Source organism: Manacus vitellinus, unplaced genomic scaffold, assembly GCF_001715985.3.
Source record: "Manacus vitellinus isolate BGI_N305 unplaced genomic scaffold, ASM171598v3 scaffold_3_pilon, whole genome shotgun sequence".
Taxonomy (NCBI): domain Eukaryota; kingdom Metazoa; phylum Chordata; class Aves; order Passeriformes; family Pipridae; genus Manacus; species Manacus vitellinus.
In genome coordinates this window covers 31,934,281-31,949,966 of record NW_021940535.1, presented here as the reverse complement: position 1 = coordinate 31,949,966, position 15,686 = coordinate 31,934,281, and the positions used below count along the sequence as shown (strand labels likewise).

At 40.5% G+C, this 15,686-nt stretch overlaps 1 protein-coding gene across 1 annotated transcript in view; it reads right to left on the bottom strand.

Annotated features, from left to right (window-relative positions):
- The window catches only part of CALCR (calcitonin receptor), a 122,114-nt gene that overhangs the window by 12,946 nt on the left and 93,482 nt on the right, over positions 1 to 15,686 (bottom strand). The window contains exons 8-11 of the mRNA XM_008921194.3: positions 11,720 to 11,873; positions 6,639 to 6,699; positions 6,476 to 6,542; positions 3,763 to 3,981 (exon numbers count right to left, since the gene is read on the bottom strand). Coding sequence (XP_008919442.1) covers positions 3,763 to 3,981; positions 6,476 to 6,542; positions 6,639 to 6,699; positions 11,720 to 11,873 — 501 coding nt within the window. The remainder of the gene's footprint in view (positions 1 to 3,762; positions 3,982 to 6,475; positions 6,543 to 6,638; positions 6,700 to 11,719; positions 11,874 to 15,686) is intronic.

The following is a 15,686-nucleotide window of genomic DNA, read 5'->3' as shown; positions in this document are numbered from 1 at the left end:
GTCTATAAGTGGGACTAACTGATGCATCATAGAGTTATTAAATTTTTCTGTTCTTCCCTTTTCCTTGTGAGGCCTTTGCTGCGGACTGACATCAGAAATCAGAAGTTGGGATAATTGTCATTAGTTAGCAGAACCTCTGTCAGAAGCACAGCACCCCAATCTCTTTGCAGCCTGGGACTTTTCCAAAGATTTTCAGTGGTTCCCAGGGTGAAGGAGGTGGCAGCAGCAGCCCCAGGGCTAGCAGAGGTGCAGGAGGCCCTGCCAGGGTGTCAGGCACAAGCCACATTCTCTCTTGCTTTGTCTCGGAATGGAGAGCTGAGTGCAGGACAGAGGGTTGTTGCTGCTCCACTCCTTTGAAGGAGGCACTCTCTTTGCCCCGGTGCACCATTTCATCTTCATTGGCCGAATGATGGGGCTTTTCAGGCTTTTTACAGATGTGTTTTCACGCCAGAGGTGTGCAAGGAGCCAGCACATCCTGTACCATAATGCTTTACACCCTGAGGGAGTTTTCATCTTTCATGTGTTTTCAGCATCATCTAACAGGCTTTTTAAGGTAAATCTGCAACTCACTGGCTTTCTGGAGTGCAGATGTTTGCTTTGTGATGCCTAATTTAGGAGCTCTGTTTAATAAGTTAGCTGTGTGTTCACCAGTGTACCTACAGCACCCCAATCCATGCATGTCATTCCAGTTAAGGTGTGCTAGTTTTGTGTGGGGTAGTTAATTTTCTTCATAGTAGCTATTATAGGGCTCTGCTTTGGATGTCTGCTGGAAACAGTGCTGATAATCCAGGGATATTTTAGCTATTGCTGAGCAGTGCTTGCACAGAGCCAAGGCCTTTATTGCTTCTCATTTCACCCCACCAGCGAGTGGGCTGGGGATGCTCAAGGAGTTGGTAGGGGATGCAGCCAGGACAGCTGACCTCAGCTGATCCAAGGGATATCCCAGATCATATGGTGTCAAGCTCAGCATACAAAACATGGGAAAAAGAAAGAGGGGGATATTTGGAGTGATGGCATTTGTTGTCCCAAGTAACTGTTACGAGTGATGGAGCTGTGCTTTCCTGGGGATTGCTGAACACTTGCCCTCTCATGGGAGGGTGTGAGTGAATTCTGTGTTTTGTTTTGCTTGAGTACATGGCTTTTGCTTTACTTATTAAACTGTCTTTATCTCAACCTGCGAGTTTTGCCACTTTTACCCTTCCAATTCTCTCCTCCATCCCATTATGGGGAGTGAGTGAGAGGTTCTGCGGGGTGAGTTGCTGGCTGGGGTTAAACCACAGTGTAAGGGTTAAAATATCTTTCTTTTGCCTCATGCAATCTTCAGCATTCTGGAGACTGAAGAGATGATACTGGTGATGATGAGAAGAGGTACTCCTTTCTACTTTTACAGGATCCATGAGAGGTTGGCTAGCTGGGCTGGAAAAGTACACACATTCATATTTGCAGCGCGAAAGCCAGTCTTCAATTTTTTTATCATTTACATATCTGCTCTATGAATCTGTTAAGAAGAATCTGGTCTATGTGAGAGAGACATACAGTAGACATACAGTGTTTGTGAATTGCTCATACAGGCATATTTGAAAAAACATTTCTGCTTAAAATGGTGAGCACTGATGACAGTATCGCAAAAAGAGCAGGACAATTCAAAACCAGACTGGCTTCTGTTATTCAAAAGTGATTTCGGCAGAGGAAACCAAGCATGTGACACCTTGATGTGTTGTTTTTCTACTGAGAAACCATTCTCTGAAAGAAATACCATTACATGGTTTCTTGTGTGAAGAAATTCTTTCTCATCTTCAATCCTCTGAGTTTTACAATAAACTGCAGTGCTTGTTTGCGCCATTTCTGTGTACATGAACTGCATAACACATATCAAACCTTCATGCTCACTTAAAGCAGTGACATGCTGTTGAAAAACCATCTCTCACTCTGTTCTATAAAAGGCATAAAAATTACTCATTTAACCAGTGCAGAAATGGAGAATGTATTAAATTCTCCACCAAAAAAAAATTCATATTGCGCCCATGATGCCTGCTTGTATATGACTGACATACTACGAGGTGCAAAAGCTAATAGACTACTGTTAGTTTCTGGAGGGGCAGGCTGTGATGTGGTTTATGAAAGCACAATAGCTAGGAGGGAAACACAGCCATTACAAAAGCTGATACAATATCTGCTAATTACATACTCAGTCCTAATAGAAAATGAGCACCAGAAGAATGATTATATAGCTGGCTATCTTAAATATGCATGCAAGAAATGGTTGGGAAAGGATTAAGAAAGTTTATTTTAGAATATAATTAAAAATCCACTCAAAGTGGAAAAGGGAGCATCACAATCAGCTGCAGTTAGCAGGACAACTGCACAGCCCTCCTGAAAGGTCACATTTTGGCAGGAAGCACACTGAGATTATACTGCAGAGATATCAAGAGCTCTTCTGTGAGAGCAGAAGGAACCCATCAGAGATGAAACTTTGTCACCTTGGATCCCTCCCTCACCCAATCCCCTTCATCAGTACAACTTCCATTTTAATCTCAGTTTAGTGACTTTCTAGTGCATAATGATCACAATTAGAATTGTTAATTAAGACAATTATAATTGGTTTTGCAATTTTCCAACAACCTCACAGGATTTGCAAGCTATTTTAAGAGTAAAGTGATTATTGTAACACTCTCTTATTCTAACTTGCTAAAACTGTAAGCAAATAACTTGTCACCAGAAAACTAGTTTGGAGATATTACTTTACAGCTCTTGCCACCAAAGATGTGACAGTAAAGGTAACAACAGAAGAAACAGACTCTCATTCCTTTAAAGCAGAACTGTAACATAAGATGACATACATTTCAAAAACCTATAACTGCAGTTATTCTATGCATGCAGTAGCAGGCACACCCACAGTTTTGAAGGGATAAAGGCAATAAGCAGGAAATAAAATCTGGCAGGATGCAGAGATTTTGACAGCATTATTTATCCCTTCATTTACGAAAAAGTACCACTGATTTTTTTAAGCTGTTTTCTTACTACAACAGTAACATTATTTCTGCATTTAGCTTCTGTATGAAAGGAAACCAGAAGTAGATCACGGTATTCACCCATGTTGATCACTGTTCACAAATGCATTGGAAATCTGCCTTTCCTAGTTAATATAAGACTGGATATATTCCAGTCAGAAAACAAGATAAGCCAGCATTTAAAGTCAATTAGGTTTGTTTTGTTATCAAAAGAAAATAAACCAGACTTGCTGAATGATGCTATATTTTCAAAGCACTGATGAAATCAACGTCAGTCTTGTAATTTAAACTGCCTAGTAATGTAATTCTAACTCCTAAATGAAGCTTAATTGTCTCAGTGTTTTCTTCTGTGTGTTGGCATTCCCTCTGTACAACAGTTTGCATACACAGCTGATTTTAATATTAACTTCACAGCACCAGTTTCAGTCAATTTGAGCATTTCAACAGAAATTGTGTTGGAACACAAAAGCCCTCTGTGAACTCAGTTTTCTCTCCACAGTTTAGAAATAGTGTAATCTGATAATTTTGGCTACTTATTACATTGTTTCCCCTATCTTTTCTCTGTTCTTTACACAGTGGTGCTGCTTGTGCAAAGGCAGATAATCCAATAATGTGAAAGTGTTTAGAAAAGAACAGAAAACCCACAGACATTTTCAGCTTCAGGGAAAAAACCCTGACAACAGTATCTTTGAGTAAATTAGCTTAACAGCAAACACTTTAACTACATTGAAGTTGCTACCATATAACATACCTGGTAATGCATTAATATATGCATGATGTAATCATATATTTCTCCAGCAAGTCGGTTTTCTGGTCTCCAGGGAATAATAACAAACTGAATTCCTAGTAAGGGCACCAGGATTAAAGTAGCTCTAACAGCTTTCATATACATGTTGGACTCAGCACGGTGGGTATCTCTCAGCTTTGTCACCAAAACTCGGACAATGTTAAGCAAAAAGAAAAAATTGACCTGCAAAGCCAAAGCCATTGTAGGTGAAAGCATTCAAATTAAACAGACACCAAAATAAAAGTACAGAGCACATAAATAGCAGTAAAGTGCAGCTTTTTAGCTTTATTGTATCTCATAATGGGCAGCTCCTGGGGAGTCATGTCTTGGTAAGTACCTTGAAAAGATAAATGTACCAGAAACGATATGTTAAGCAGCTCTACATGCTTAGGAAGCCTGCATGGATGCTTCAGGCAGGCAGGGATCCGTTCTAGGAAGCACTGGATGTTTTGACACTGATGTGGGCAAATTTAGGATTTCCAGGGAACACTTAATCTCATTTTCGTGTCTAAAGTTTAAATGAGGGGGATGAATTGCCCCCTAGAAGTAACCAGTCTAACAGTTACTGAGCTATCTTGCCAGGTGAGACAAACCCCAGCATGTCCTTGGGCACATGGGACTTATGGGAGCACATAATTTCCCTAAGGAATATTCTCCTTGGGCCAATACCTCAGGTTTGTGAAGCCAGCATGGCATTAAGGCTGCTCTTGAGGAAAACCTAGGCTACCCCTTGCCTCCACCACATTGCAGGGACCTCATGGTGCTCTACCCACAGGTAAAAGGAAGCACTTGCTATCTAAGGGCAGAAATGCCAGACACTTCCGAAAATTTTGCCCCTGACCCTTACAGTCAGTGATTCCAAGCAGCTCAGCATCTCATCTCCTCAGTCACTTCTGGAAATCTGATCTCAGCACAGTGGAACCTGCCCTTGACCCCTGGCTTCACAGAGAGCTCCTTGTGGGATGTGCTGAGAGCCTGCAGGAGCAGGGAGGGCAGACCCAGGCTGACAATGAGCCCAGTGGTTACCCTGTGGAGATCACAGACTTCTCCCTCTCCAGTGTACCCAGACCACTCTTTTCCACTCTGCTACACTAAAATCAGGCACCTATGCTTTGGAACTTCATTAGACATTTTTGGGGTGATTTTTTTAAAAGAAGTATGGAAGTTGTATAACTTACATAGCTCAAATTCCATAGATAAAACTTCAAACTTTAATAGCTCAAATTCCATAGCTAGATGGGAAATTTCAGTTGATTCTTTCAGAACGATGAATCAGTAAGCTTTGGCAAAGCATTTCATCACTTCTTAACTACACTGAGAGACCTTTCAACTGTTTTACATTTGTTCTCTACTGGAAAAAAGGAATAATAAATTACTTCTCAGGTCCCATTCAGCATTAAATCTAAACCTTATTCTTCATCCTATTCTGACTTCACTCACTCTGCTTAAACTTCACTTTTAGCATTTCTGGAAGTAACCAAAAAAGTGGAAAAAAGACTTTACAAAAGTAAAAACCTTTGACTCTTCTGAGTCAGTCTGTCACTGTGGGATTTTTGTAGCAAATCAAGCAGGACATTCTGTACACATTGACAACTACACAAGAAAAGTAAGAGTGGAGATGGCATAAGCACAAGCCAGAAAATACAATGCCTTATTTTGAAAACAGGTAAAGATTGTTCTTTTTTTTTTCCATGAAAACCAGTCCCCTCTCTTTCTGTTGTGGCTAAGATGTACAGACTTGGATCATGATGATAACATAAAGGTTGAATGGCCTCTCCTACATGTTAATTGGCATTAAAAGAGCAGATGCAATCAATATCAAACCAATAAACCCCAAATAGATGTGATTCTATGGGACGAACAGACTATCTCTATGACAGGGAAGGATGGGCTCCTTCGCATTGCTGATGTTCAAGATTGCTTCTCAAGAAAGGGCAGAAAGCTTTTAGATGGAAAGTTGTTTCTTTATTCAAAGGTGTTCCCAGTACTCACTGCCCTACTGTTTGATTTTGAGGTAATAATTGCACATACATCCATGCAGTGTTTGTAAGCATGAGGCAGCTCAAAAGCTGAAAGTTCATCTTGCGTGACACAAACTTAGGCTTGGGTTGAATAAAACCCTTTCTGCACCTTTCAGGAAGGTCATGCCAAACAGCACTACTGGCATACCACATGTTGTGTGTATGCACATTGCCAAGCTGCACTCCGAATCTTGTCCTTCTACTCAGACAGCCCAGTCCAGTCCCTTCCCTGGGACTTATTTAGCTCCCTACCTTTGGACCATAACAGTTCAGTGACCAGTAAAACTCATGCTGAGCAATCAGCCTGTGCTCAGCTCACCCCAGCTAAAGCATAGCTAAATGCCTCATTGATGTCACATAAATGCAGTATATATTCATCATAAATAAGTTACACTGGGATAGAGTGACTGTCCTGATTTTCTAAAGCAGCTAGTGAGTCTGTTTGCCTCAAGAGTCTGATTCTTTACTGGGAAGTCCCTTTACAGGGACTTGTTTTTCTGAAGTATTGAGAACCTGTTCTTGTAACACTGAGTACAGAAAGTCCCTTGCTACTTCTGAGTTTTGACCAAAACAGTTAAAGTACAAAAACTTCTACTCTGTATAGATTAGCAGCATTTCTAAAATACTCAACAGTTAATAGCAAATAATATTCTTACCAATAAAGCTGCCATTACAGGCCCATGAACAATATAGAGCAAGTGTGTGTCAACACTCATCCAGCAGCTGGAAGGGAAATACAACATTTATTATTAACTTGAATAAAATTTGCTGCACAGTTAAATACTGCTAAGTTCCTTCAAAAATAGATATGATACTCACTTGTCATTGAAGTATCTGGCTCTTGCAACAGCATGAATGGATGCTGGCATTAAAGGGAACCCTGAAATGATTAAAGTTATAGATCAGTTTTGGTATTTGTTTAACTTGAATTTCATGTATCTCACACACTAATAAGTCTCTTGTCTACAAAACACATGGATGTGAAATCACAGCTTTCAGGAAAGAACTGTAATCCATTGCACTCAGGCCCTGGCATTACCTCAGTGGTGAGATAAAAAGAGATTAATGTTCAAGTCAGGCCAAAAGGAGAAGCAAAGCCCACAGACCATACTCTTCTGGGGCATTTCAAAGCTGCTGCCAGGCTCCCCTGAGCTGCTGTGGCTTGTGCAGGGAAGGGTGTGAGCAGGTGGTGTGGGAAGAATTCAGGGATCATTCTGTTCTCAGAGGAGTATTCCCTCAGGAAGCCAGGGACACTTGTTAAAACCATGTAAATAACTATTGAGCAAGAGAGAGGCACATGTGTGCCAGATTATGGAGCAATAAATAACAGAGCAAAGAGTTTCTCTTTTGGAGCCAATGGTACAAGTAAATATTTGGAGCCAGGAGGTTTTTGGGGGATGGGGATTTGTAATATCTTCTGTAGGTTCCCAGCCCCTGTGCAGCCAAGCCCACCCCATGTAGCTTTATGTTCGTAGGGAGATGAGCTGTGGATACCATAAATCCACATAAATACTGTGGATACCATAAATCCTGACTTATTTGTGACACCTCAAGGGAGGCCACTTCTCTGACAGGGAGATGACAGGAGCAAATTTGCACTGGGCTTGGGGACATGCCATGTGCAACAAAGTGGAAAGCTCAAGTTCTTATTTCCAGCCTGACACTGAGAGTGACAGTCTGGTCCACTCTGTCCATCTTCCTTCAGCTTGTATGTCATATTCCTCTCCAACAGGCTAAGAAACTGGAACTGGTGAGCCTGCACTATAATGCTGACTCCAGTTTGTACAACCTTGCACATACAGACAGCTGGCCAGTGGGGAGATGATGTACTGCCTTGTCTGTCCTTTGCAGAGAGCTTGGAGTACACCTTTGGTGTTACTGCTGCTTGCTCCCTGAAAATTATGGATGTTTCTACTGAGTTTTGGACATTCTATAATTATAAATGCAAATGTGTAAAAATATCCCGCTGATACCATGATTAGTCAAAGAGGGAAGAACACGGCTCCATGTTTCTTCAGGTGCTAGTGATTTCATAAACAATTTTAGAAGAATCAGAGAATCCTTAGCCATATTGTGGAGAGTGAGAATAAAATCAAAAAACTACATAAATAGGCTGCTCTGATGTCTCCAGGTATCTTTAAGCAATAGCTACTTATTCTATTGCCAAAAAAAAAGTTCTTATTGCAATTTACCTTGGGAGGGCAATGCATCTGTGGGAGAACAAACTGGATTGCCTTTTCCTTTATATGTTGTTAGACAATGACGAGTTGGCCTCTGGCTGCAAAATGCCTTTTTTTTGGGTGATGATGCACAGTAAAACAACAAAAAGCTCAGAATAAAAAGAAGGGAGTTTCCAACCTCAGGGTGAGCTTATGGCACTGACAGCTTGAGAAAATCGTTTTGATTGGGAAATGGAGCAGGTCTAGGCCAGTTTTTTTGACAGAGTGAAATGCAATTTTTAAGGGGCCTTTCTGCAACAGCAAAAATTCTTCAGCTGAAAACTCTGGCCTGGAGTATTGCAAGTAGAGTGAGCCACATAATGCAAAGAGACCTTTCTTCTTCTGCTAAAAGCATTAGGATATTTGGTTCATAAACTCACAAGCAAATCTTAAAAATACAATGGAAAGTCATCACTAGTCGGTTGCAGGGTAAGAAGCTCATGACTCTCTACAGCTCAGATTTCCAGCTGCAGGTTGGATGGGCTCTTCTCTTGTAAAGGGCCAAAAGACCGAGAGTTATTGAGAAGTGAAGCACCAAGGCCTGTGGGGTCGTGGTAACAGGTATCACTGCAGAGTCCCACCAACACATGGGGATCAGTGAGTAACGCAGAGGAGGTGTTATCCCAATCATCCCAGGAGACGATATGATATATCCCTTTAGGTCATGCCAGGTCCTTTATAGCACAAACTGGCAATTATGTCAATATTTCCAGTACAATTTGGGAGGCACTCAGTTTTAGCACTGTCCAAATAAAGGATTCCCTTTTGACTTTTATAGGGGTGAAGCTGCCTGAAGCATCCAGACAGAATGGACTGTAGCTGGATGCACACAGTCGGTACTGTTTTATTTCCCTCCATAATGGTGATTTCCTGACCCAGTGAAAAAGAAAAAATGAGCAACGAAATCCCCAGTGGCAGTTCCCAGAGAAGGGTCAACTGATGGCAACAGCCTTGAAATACATCTGTCCAGGTCAGATTCCATTTGATCACCTCAAACCTTTTGTAGAAGTTTTTGTATTTGCTCAGACTTTTACTTTTCTTATAAAGCTATTTTACAAATGTCATTAGTGATTTTTCCAAATAAACTGTATCTTCTTGGAAAGGGATTAGCAACAGCAATGAATAATGAGTAACTTCATCTTGTGTTGTACATTTGCTTTGATCTCTTGAATTGCAATTCAGAGCACTGTCTGCTCTGGTTGCTCTGTATTGCTCTTTGGAGAAACATGTCTCTCTCCATTGATTAACACAGCTGGATGTTTAAAGTTAGACTGTGTTACTACTGCTTCTGGAAACAGGGGAATTACACTGATTCATGCAAATTTAAGGGATGGCCAGATAGTCCTAATGAGATTATTTTGCTATTAATACTTTCTACTTTACTTAGGAGGTACTAATGATCACCTTTTTTGTGGAAGTATTCATCTAGTTTCATAAAACAGGCTGCAGACATTGTCGTCAAGGGTTGTGTTCATTTTTATTAACCTTTTCCATCTCAAGGTATCAGCACCCTACTACCACAGCCACCACTCTCTTTATTTTTTGGGTAGAGCTGTAGATACTAATGTGTATCTTATCAGGTAACTTCACTGAATTACCCACCATGCTGCTAGTGTCATTCTCAGCACTATTACAGCTAGCTTGTAAGCTTTCCCTGCAGGCTAGATGTCACAGTTGCATTAAATTGTATTGCCTAAATTGAACATCACCAGAAAAAAAATACGCTTATGACCATATTCCTCTTGCATAATTGGATATATTTTGGGATGCCTTATTCTGCAAAATATGAACATAGAAAAAGCTTTGTCTGGAAGGAAATGTTTAAACTGACTCTTCACATGATTGCCATTTCAGAGCCCCATGAGACCTTTCATATTCAAATATTCTGAACTCTGACGATTTTATGGTAGAACAGCTTCTTGCTCCGAGAGGACTCAGATATTTGGATTGACAAAGTCCAGAAACCTTAACTAGATTTATGGTTCTTCAGGAAGGTTGTCTTCATTTAAGAGCTGATAATATTCCACATACTTTTAATTCCAAGAGCATGACCGGTCCCTCACTTCTCAGAAAAGATGCCATTCTCATAAGAAAAAAAGAGTGCGTGTTGGCATTCCCATTAAAAAAACCCCCAAAAAACCCCAAAACCCCAAAACCAAATTCTTACATGCTTTGAAACTGTTATCTGGCACTACCATCCATATAAACAAGAAAATCATGCTAATTTTCTAGGTGTCTAATGTAGGTATCCAGAGAGCACTAAGCCTTATACCATAAGAGGAAAGTCATTTACCAGACTTTTAAATGAAAATCCAAACAGAGGATGAAAAACTTTCCACTTTGCTGTTACTGCCTACTTAGGACCCAATACTGAATGCCTACCTAGCAGTTGAAGACAGTGTTTTAAATTTCTTCACAAGATTTAGAACTGGTTCATTTTCCTCTGATCCAATGATCTAATTATCTATATATATACTTATCCATTAAATCTAATATAAATTTTCCTAATTTTTATCTGTTTATGCTGTAAACGAAATAATGGTGAAAAAGTATAACATCTCCAAAGAGAATGGAAAAGAGAGTAAATTGTATCTGTTTCCGACTAGGATTGCATGAACATCCCAAAGTGCAATGGGACAGTGGATAAAGGTTCATAATTTGCTGCTTTGCTGCCCCATGGGAACTGGCTTACCAGAAACTGGAATGAGACCAGAGATTCATGGTTCCCAAATTGGTGAAAAAAACCCTTGGTATTGATTTTCTGTCAACATCGATGTGGACTGGATTTACAATAGTGATTTAAATGTGAAAGAGACTCCTCTGTAATATACTGGTTGCATTTCTGTGGCCATTTATTGGACCAGACCGTCCAAAGGGTAAATATCTGCTGCTGCTACCAATTAAAAGGCAAGGCATCCCTTAACGTAAACAGAAGAAATCTGCATATTTAGAGGTGAAGAACCAGAACTGGTTCCTTGGGCAATATGCATGTGACTACATGCAGTTTGCATCCACAATGTGTGGGATTGTAACCTCTCTCAAAGAATATCATGGAGATTTACTTATTGACACCTGTATGTTTCTCTGAAATGCTTTAGAGATCATTGCTGTTGGACAAAAACAGCCCTGATAGCAGAGCTCTTATCTACTCAGTAGGTAAAACTGAATCTTTTCCTTTAAAACAACATATGCAAAAATATACCTGATACTGGATTCACTTTCAGAGAAATTCTGGTTCCCCTTTTTGCATGCTGTGTTTTTTCACTTTGTGAGATATAGATACTGATCTTTACTCTTCGTCATTCCAGAAAAAATATACTTTATAGGTAATGTCACGCATTCATGTTTTTGCATATGTGACAAAACCAGAGAGCTTCTGTTCACAAAAGAGATATACTTGAATAGAAATATATTTCTCTTCCAAAGCTTTTCTTAACAGAACTTAAGCATTTCTCTCTGGAAATCCCAAGATGCAGCAAATACTGATACTGAGCAGGAGATACTGACTCCTGCTGTTTTTTGCAAGTCTCTAAGCTCATCCAAATAAATGCACTGAAATTTAGGACCCGAGAACTCAATCTTAAGGTATGATCTAGTGATATAAATACAACAATTCAGGTATATAAGTGCTAGAAGAATTCAAACATCTGAAAGAATTGCTACAAATGATAACATACATACCCCAGCCCAAGAGGTAATACCAGTGCAAACGCTGCTCTTCAGCAAACACTGCCACTACGATCAGTGTATGAAGATAAATGCCTTCGCAGAGCATCCAGAAGTAGTTGCACCCCAACATGTACTGATGAAAGAATTGCAGCACTTTGCAGCTTACCTGTTAGACAAATGAGAGAAAGTCAAACACTTGACCAGCATTTTGCATTTAGGTAGGCAAGGACGAATGTTACTGCTAGGCTATAGGAAAACAAAGAGGTTTGTTCAGTACCTATCAGTGAGAGGGATTTTAAACTTTTATAAATGAGATGAGCTGAACAAACGGCCCTTACAAAATAGAAAAAAATTATCATAACAGCACTCCAGAAGTACCACATAACAAAAAAATTCCCTTCAAAAGTCAGTAATCTGATATTTTGTAGAACTGAAACAAGCAATTTGTTCTACATATAAAAGGAAGGCTGTGAAGACAGTAACATAGAGCTCCAGTTTAAGTGATTTTTTTATCTTCTGATCAAAATTTTCAGAGGTTTATTCAGGTGTCTGTCTAAGCCAGATAAACAGCATCCAGCTCTCAACTCGCTCCTTTGGGAAAAGCAAATGCTGTTGTGGAGATTTTTTGGGTAGGGTACCAGGGTACTGTCTTTGACTCTGCGAGAAGACAGGCTCACTTTATTTTGACGAAATAAGAATTGACACAAGGAGCTAAATGGAGCTGGTGAAGTGGTTCCCATATGTGGTTCAGACAAGGTTGCAGACATAGATGTTGACAAGAGACTGTGGCTTCAAGATGCTGGGAAGTGGTGGGCAGATGGTGGAGGGAAGCATGTCATGTCCACTACCAGAGTGCCAGCTTGTGCTCCTCTTCTGAAAGGATCTCGTGTCCCTTCACTTCCTTGGAGAGGGCTATGGGTTACTCTACCTGGACTTCCTCGTCACCAGCACCCAGGAGGGAGAGGAGAAGTGGGTGGGTGTTGCTGTGCTGGCAGAGACCCGCTGCTCCTGGGAAACACCACATGCTACCTGGAAATCTGATGTCAGAGCAGTGATGGACTGTATGGGATGTTGTTAGGATTTACTTGTCTCTTTAAAGAAATATTTTGGCAGCTCAGTGAGCAGAGGACTGCATGTTTTGTGTCCTCTGGACTGCCCCTCTGGACTAGAAAAGCTTGTGAGCCATCCAGTGCACTATCTTCTGTTGCTTAAAATCATTCCCAATTGATCAAACATGTGTATTTAGTTCTGTTTCAATATTTGCAGTGCAGTTTCATGCTCATTAAAATATCAGTTTATTGATAGGTTAGTATATAGAATTCTGACAGGATTAGCTTGAAGGACTGATTTTTATTTTCTGGTGATTCATTATTTCTGTTCATCACACAGGACAGAACAGACTGTCACATCTTTTCTCCACACTGCGCCTGAACAGTTCTTAAAAGTACGTACAAAAAGGATTGCATACCCTATCCAATCCAACCAACTAGCAACCACCACCACCAAAAAAAAAAAAAAAAAAAGTATTTTCTTCTTTTTCTGTGGGCAAATGTATTAATTAAGGTTCTTAAATAATTTTTGGACTATTTTTCATAGGTCTGGGTCAATATGTTTCTTGCTCTGCTCCCTCATCAATGCAGCCTCCCAGCTGGTGGCTGGCCTTTCTCCCTTCTGCCCTTATCAATCACCCATCCCTACAAGGGCTGCCTTGACTGACAGGCACTTCCCAAAGACCATACACACATTCAAGTGGCACAATCTCCGGCATCAGCCAGTCACCCTGGCCTCCAAAAGGCCAGGAAACTTTCTGAGCCATCACAGCAGTTTTCTGTGTCCCAGGTTTGGGCTGAGACAGCACCATGTCCCCCTGTGGGGGTCTCCAGGAAGGATCTGCAGGTCACGGGATCCATCTGTGAGCTCAAGGCATTGTTTCCCTGACTACTCTAGCAGGAGTGACTCAGGGTGCCTGCATGTTGCACATTGGCTGGTCCCACTCCTGCCAGAGCCAAAGTTGTCCCAGCAGTCCATCTCGTCACCAGCGCTCTAGAAATAGCCTCTCCTTCAGCCTGGCAGCTGGAGAGGAGCAGACTACAGACGGTGAGTTCTGCAATAAATGCACGGTACTTTCTCAAATTTGTCGTTTTAACTTAATGCTTTCACCATTTCATATTGCCCAAACTGAAAGAGAGATCACTGTGGAGTATCCTTGCTTCTCCATGCCAGCTGTATGCACTGCTCACCAACTCTGAGCAGAGAATGACTGAACATACCTTCCATTTGAACTAAGTCAGTCTTTGCTGGAACTTTTATCTGTAGCTCAAACAAATGCACACACAGAAAGTACACTCCCTGACAGCTACAGAGCTAAGCTTCATTTCCTTCATTTCCCAACATTTCTTTCTTTCCTGTATCCTCCATCTGAACTATCACTTGTGGCTTTAAAAATGAAATAATTTACTTATCTTTTAGAGCAATGAACAACATATGACTCTTCTGAGGAATTTAATCACTTCTCATGTAATAAGTTACAGAAATAAGAGTACCAGTGGCAAAGCATGAAGGATTGGTGTGAATAGTACTTTGATACATATCATATTAATTTGAGAATTTATCTGAAAAAGTTAGTATAAGGAGTTTAAGCACAACAATGCATTGAGATGAATTATGTTAAATTCATACTAATCAAAGGGCAATAAAAATCGGTCTTTGCTTTGGACCTAAAAAATGCAGCATGTTTCATCTACGGCAAAGTGATGCAGTGGAAATACTTTCCTACAATAAGGAAACTGTTTTTCTTAGGTCAGAGCATGTAAAAGAGATGAACCTGTTACTGATGAGAACTGGACTGGTACAAATAAGACATGATAAAGATAACCAATATCTTGGTGTACATTAGTTTTAATTGAGAAAATTGCAGAAATAGTAAGATTCATATAGTGTTTATTACAGAAAACAAGTAAAATAAAACTGAAAGATGATGCAGAAGCAAATCTTGCACCAGTTCAATGCTTGATAACTGATTTCTTTACTATAATTTATAAATGTTTACTGTAATCTATAAAGACTTGTATCTATAATCTATAATCTATAAAGACTGATATCTTTACTATAAGGGTGGCGAGGCACTGAAACACCTTGCCCAAAGAGGCTGTAGACAGCACTGCCCTACACACAGTGGTGACTATGTAGCAAGGGAAAGTGTGAAAAAATTATCAGGAAAGCCCTCAAAGCCAGGTAACCACCTAAGAAAGCACCTCCTTTGTGGCTCTGGAAGGATGTCCAAAAATAAACCTTTTTTTGGCAAGAAACTCACCCTGCAAGCAAAGAGGCTGCCTCCTGCTACTTGTTCTCACTGCACTGATGGACATAGAAACTGAGGAAGATTCTTTACTGATCTGCAGGACAGCACCCAAGAAAAAAATTTCCTTTAAGTTCTCCTTCCTCATGAAAGCAACCCACAATGACCTTAAATTCTGGCTAACTCAGGGGCAGAAAGAGGCAACAGGAATACAGTCAGTCATATTCTTCTCACTTGCAAATCTTGCTATGAGTCATGTAACTCTTGTGAATGCCTCAGCTGCAGTATGCAAGGAAAGCACCTCAAAAGGATGCTGGAACATTTCCCAGAGAAGAAGGTAAACAATTTATTCTCCTTTTACCAGGAGGAGCTACAAATGGTGTCTATGATGTTTTACAGGACATTCTGGTATGTTATAAACACTGTTAATGTTCCAGTCGAAGGAATCCCAAAAGTCCATCTGCCTACACAGGACCCTGGAATTGCACACTAATGTACTTGGCATGCTGCTCTCCTCAGCCAATCCAGCACCCCCATGATCACATGTGCTTTTAATTTCTCTGTTAAGGTTATCAGTTTATAGCTTATGGACAGAAAACTGCACCATTAACTACCATCACTACCCACTAGGGCAAATCAAGACAAAACCCTCAGACTACATAAACCCCAGTATACTACCTT